This window comes from Carica papaya, chromosome 2, assembly GCF_054855325.1.
Source record: "Carica papaya isolate Zhongbai chromosome 2, ASM5485532v1, whole genome shotgun sequence".
Lineage (NCBI taxonomy): Eukaryota > Viridiplantae > Streptophyta > Magnoliopsida > Brassicales > Caricaceae > Carica > Carica papaya.
Genome location: NC_142310.1, coordinates 2465871 through 2471778, shown reverse-complemented (window position 1 = coordinate 2471778; position 5908 = coordinate 2465871). Strand labels below are relative to the sequence as shown.

Here is a 5908-nt window from a genome sequence, read left to right as displayed (position 1 = left end):
TGAATAATTTGGAATATATACACACACATGTTACATATTATACATATATATATATATATATACATATATATGTTAATTGAATGCTCAAGTAGTTGTTGAATTTAGTAACCCTTAGGATTCCATTTTTTGAGATGCTAAAAATTATTGAGATACATACAAAACCTTGTTTTTTTCAAAAGATTTTATAAATGAGTAAAAGTTGCCATTCCTTGTCCAATTGTAAGAATTCGGTTTGTTATTTCTTTACATATATATATATATATACGCATCTTCATGCCACAATATATATCTATATATATATATATATCCAAATGATTAATTATCACATCAAGCCCTCTTTCCAAATATATATATATATATATATATTATTTGACGACCAATTTTTCAGTAGGACTTTCCTTTGTTGACCGTATCTTTTAGTCTGTATTTATTATCCATTTTCAGATTGCGAGGTATATGTATACATAAATATATATATGTACGTATACACACCAAGATATATTTTTTTAAGTGAATAATTTATATGATGATTAACCTGTAGAATTGATTTTTCTTTTGGTACAGTTTTGCAATAACAACATATTCTTCAAACCGGACCCTTGTTATAATAACACATCAAGTTGGTTTTTATGTAGGGATATGTGTCAGTGTGTGTCGTGAGTGTGTGTATATATATATATGATATAAATATATACATATTATTTGCTATAGTTATTCATTAAATATTATATATATAATTGCTTTGTCACTCGTGCAATTAATCAATTATATTTCCCGTGCTTTTCACTGTGAAGATTAGCAACCTTAAAATATAAACATTTTACTTTATAATATTTAAAACTATACATACACATATATATATATATGTATATAAGTGTGTGGAATCAATATAGATTATGTGTTTGAAATTTTCATGAATCACTATTTCTTTGACTTGATTAGCATTGTCCTTCAACATAACTTTTTTAGTACAGAATTGTCTTATTAGATATTAGGTATTAATCTGCTTTGACTATTTGTGTGAAGAAATTACCTTAATTAACCAGTTAATGTGTCCCAGAATTAAAGAATCAATGTCTAATCATATTATTAATGTGTATATATACATATATATATATATGTATATATGAATACTGTTACATTAATCAAGTATTCATACAAAGAATTCCCAAAAAGGGAAAGTTTACTGAAGAACTGGCAGGGTTTTGTAAGAGACAACCCTGCAAAGTGAGAAAAAGAAATTGATTAGTACCCTTCTGTAACTCTTTAAAGCCTAAAAATAAATGGGTCTCGAAATCCACTTTAAATAAAGATATATATATATATATATGTGTTTATATTGAACAACTCAACTTGCCTTCTCAAAGGGTAGCCTGCCCTAAACTTTGAATAATATCAGACTTGACACCACATGCACATATATATCATTCTCTGGTATACCCCCTCCCAAAGCTACACTCATTCTTCCTTTGCTTTTTCTTAAGGAAACCATCACTAACCTAATTAAAACTTCCTGCAAATCTTTAATTAAAAATGAAAAAGATATGGAAGTAATTGATGGTCAAAAGTTCATATAGATTTTGGGTATGTACCCCATGTCCATTTTGCAGCTTACCCTTTATATATATATATATATATATGTACATACATATGTATGTATCTCTGGCCTAGTGTATGCGAGTGTGTAGGGTTCATATCACAACAAAAGATCTATACATACAAAAGTATGGGAATAAATATATAATACCATCTGTCAGTATTCAGAGCCTATGCAAATTATCTGCCACCCAATTTTTCTTTTTCCCTTCTTTTTTTTTTTTTCTTTCTGATCGTGATGATAAAGTCCATTCCAACACAAAACCCTAAGCTCTCTAGTTTACTACCAGTTTTACTCCATTAAGACAGTCTCTTTATTTGTTTTTTATAATAAATATATCATTCTACAATACACATATACTAATTCAATGATATATATATATATATATATATATAGAAAAAAAGTATAAAACCAAACAACAATTAGGTTATTAAAGTGGGAGAGATGAAATTGCACCATCATAACTTATAATTAATTTGTAGATATTACATGTATAAACTTTATATATTTCAAGAATATATAAATTAGTAACAATATAATTAATTGTTAATGATGATACAATATGAAACACACAATTTGACTCAAACCTACATGTTTATATAAAAAATGCAGAAAACACCAACTACTTAATAATGTATAATTAGTGTGTATAAAACTTTTTTTTTTGTAATAAATTTATGTATTCACTCGAACCCACCCACAATACTAAGGGACAATCCAATGAAATGGGAAGTAAACATATATAAATTATATATGTGTGTATGTATATATGTAAGATGTTACTTTTTGAAAATGTAATTATAAAAGATAAACAGTAGGAGTTGGAAATGCATGCATCCAAATTATAATAAAGTGGGAAAATTCTCTGAAACTTCTGGGAAGGTGTCTCCATCCATATCAATACGTACAGTTGATATCAAACCTCTCTGTCTTCACTCCATTGAACACATTTATATCATTTATACATACATAACACCAAACTTTAATTTAAAAGACCACACGTACAGTACATTTAATTTTATATTTAAAATAGATATATACGTACACTCATAATTATAATTATAATGATATATTCTAACTGAAAATTTCAAATTGAATTTTTTTTTTAGTTTAATAATTTAAAATAAATTATTAAATTAGTTATTAAAGTTTGACATTGGTTATAATTTCATTTTTAATATTATTGTTTTATTTATTTTAAATTTTAAATTTTTTATTTCTTAAAAAAGTTAAAATATATTAAAAAAATAATTCAAAAAATAACTTTTGACTAATTAATTAATAATAAATTTTTTTAATTAAAAATAGAAGAAAATTAAATATTTAAAACAAATAAAAACTATTAACAATTAAATTATAAAAAAAAATTAGAGACTAAATTGATATTTATTTTATATATTTTTATCAAAATTTTGCATATATATATATATATATAGCATCATAAGTAGGTATTCAGCTTTTAATTCTTTTTTTTTTTTTTTCTTTTTTCACATTCATGTCAGGATCTAATTATAAGTTAAAACCCACATGAAAAATTGTTTATTTTTATAAAATTACAAACTGAATTTGATAAATTATGAATTATGATTACTTACTTTCAAAAGCCCTCCTCTAGGGACCCAACCCTAATTATCTGTGGCACCCAGTCCCAGTCCCAGTCCCCCTGCTCCTTTCCCTTTCAGTATATGTATATATACACACACACACAGATATATATATATATATATAGAGAGAGAGAGAGAGAGAGAGAGAGAGAGAGAGAGAGAGAGAGAGAGAGAAGTTTCTTCTTTTGATTTTTTTTAAGAAAAAAACAAACATATTATTTACAGATAATGTGAAGTGAATTAAATGAAAATTCTAATTTCACTCATAATACAAAATTTGATGTGTTGTAAATTAATTAATTGTTTATATTTTTTGAAGTAAAAGATAAGAGTATGCACATGGGCTACGTCATATTAGCTCAGCTAACTACCAGTCAAGCTTTGTGCCTGCTCAACCTCTCGTCAATACACACACATATATATATATATAATTACATATAAATATTATTTCAACTTCTAAATCAAAATTAACTGCTAATGAATTAAATAATCTTTTTCAATTTATTTGCAACTATAAGGTTGAGTTTAATTACCATTTTAAATATTTATTTTTAATTCCTTAGAACAAGATAAATATCTACTTTTAGTTTTTCAAGTATGACATCTATTGCATTTTAATTCTAAAAGGTTTATTTTTTGTTCTTCTGAATTTATTTCGAAATGGCAATTAGAGGTTTAAAAGGATTGAAATTTTTATGACCCATAAAGCAACTTGTTATTACACTTCATTTGATTTAATCCTCTATTAAATCATACCTTTGTATCGGATTTGAGTACGAATATGAATCTAAGGCCGTGTGATTCGACAGTTTCTATAGTTTAAAATATATCGACTCGGAGTAATAACTGTCCAAACAATTAGGACTCAGTTGTAAAGAGGAAGATCAATAAAATTTTATAGGTTCAAACAAGTTTTGTTTTAAGTTTAAGCTGTGAATTGGATTACCCTTCTAGGTATTTGGACAAACCCACCCAAATTCAAACATATGCATCCATGCCCCACATGGCCTCCACCCAGATCAATACACTACATGTAGCCCATATTTACACACTGGATTATCCTCTCAATTTGATAAGCATAACATTGCTAGCATTTCAAGCCCAATTCAGCATATTCATCCGTACCCACATGGCCTGCACCCCAAATCAATACACTACCTAACAGCCCCATATTTATACACTGTATATATATGCATATATCCTCCCAAGGTTGTTTTAAATTTACGCTGAATTGGAGTACCCTTCTGGGCATTTGGACAAAACCCAGTTAAGATATTCACAATACAAATCCATACATGCACTCAAATTCAAGCAAGGCTAGCATTTCAAACCCAATTCAACATATTCATACATGCCCACATGGCCTACACCCCAGATCAATACACTACATACAGCCCATATATACACACTATATATATATATATCCTCACAATTTGATTAGCTTACACTAATCATGCTCCATCTTCAAGCTGCACCTATTATTGACCGTTGTCATGACATCATGTCTCCTCTTTTACCAACCAATGTTCATAAGTCTCGAGGAATCATTGCATTATACGTTTACGTTTGAAACAATTCCATTCTTGTTTGATTTTTATTTTTGGTCCTTAAAGTCAGAATTACACATCAGCCCCTCAGAAATTCAAGTTACAAGCAGAAATGGTTCATATATAAAATTAGATACAAAGCAAATTTCTTTTAAGCATTTTATCGAACAGTTAGTAGGCGAAAAAATTTACATACCTTTTCCACAGAAAACCAGTAAACAAACATCAAAACCCTTGAGGTCCACTTTCCTTTAACACCACAGGCTTCTCGGCCATAGCAAGACAATACTTAGCAATCTCTCTGAACTTAGGCACACTCCTCAAATCCACCTTCGTCCCATCCTTCAACGTAATCACAATATCCCCCCACTCACCAATGAATCGCGGCACCACCTGCACATCCTTGATAACCTTATAAGAAAAATCGCTCCTGTCTTGGCCTGTCAGTCCCGAGATCACCGTCACCCGCAGGTTGGTGAATCTGTAGCGTAGAAAGAATGCCCTGGAGACGGCCGCCAGAGTTAATGGAAGCCATAGCAGTGTGAAACCCAGAAGGAGGTTTGCTACGAGGTCGCCGTAGTGGGCTCCGCCGTCGAAGAAGATGGTCTCTTCCTTGGGCGGTTTGGAGCCGGTCGGTTTGGTGGCGGTAGTGGTGGGATTGTCGGGAGGGGAGGAGACGTGGAGCTTGGTGATTTGTCTGTTGTGGGAGGAAAGGGGTTTGGAAGGGAAGTTAGAGAAAGGAAGTTTGGAGGAGAGGTGACGGGATTGGTGGGTAACGGAGGAGGTAGTTGCAGGGGAAAGAAAGGAGGTGGAGGTTGAAGCCATTGGAGGGTGGGTTATCTGTTAGTAGAGGAGGAGGAGAAGACGAGAGTTGTGCGTGCGAAGTATTTTGGTTCGTCATTGGCCAACTTTTTGCCACGTGGCGCCGCATGAATCACTATCTTTCTTTTTTGAACTCATAATAAAAATATTTCAATTAAAAAAAAAAATGAAAGGGGTAAATATATTTATAACGAAATAGAAGCATTCATACACGATCCAGTGGGACTAATTCTATATATATATATATATAAATATATTATATACTTATTAAATTAAAAAATATATTATGTACATACTAGATAAAATGTTACCTAATAATTTTAGAATCATTTCACAGC

At 30.1% G+C, this 5908-nt stretch overlaps 1 protein-coding gene across 1 annotated transcript; it reads right to left on the bottom strand.

Annotated features, from left to right (window-relative positions):
• Window positions 1–4760: 4760 nt before the first annotated feature.
• LOC110807123 (NAD(P)-linked oxidoreductase superfamily protein) lies at window positions 4761–5622 on the bottom strand. Its single transcript, XM_022032157.2, has one exon. It carries the CDS (start codon window positions 5571–5573, stop codon window positions 4974–4976), a length of 600 nt encoding a protein of 199 aa, XP_021887849.2. The 5' UTR covers window positions 5574–5622; the 3' UTR covers window positions 4761–4973.
• Between the last annotated feature and the right edge of the window lie 286 nt (window positions 5623–5908).

What these genes read in the sequence shown, in the direction of transcription:
- LOC110807123 (XM_022032157.2), bottom strand. Translation starts at nt 5,573, where the DNA reads ATGGCTTCAACCTCCACCTCCTTTCTTTCCCCTGCAACTACCTCCTCC.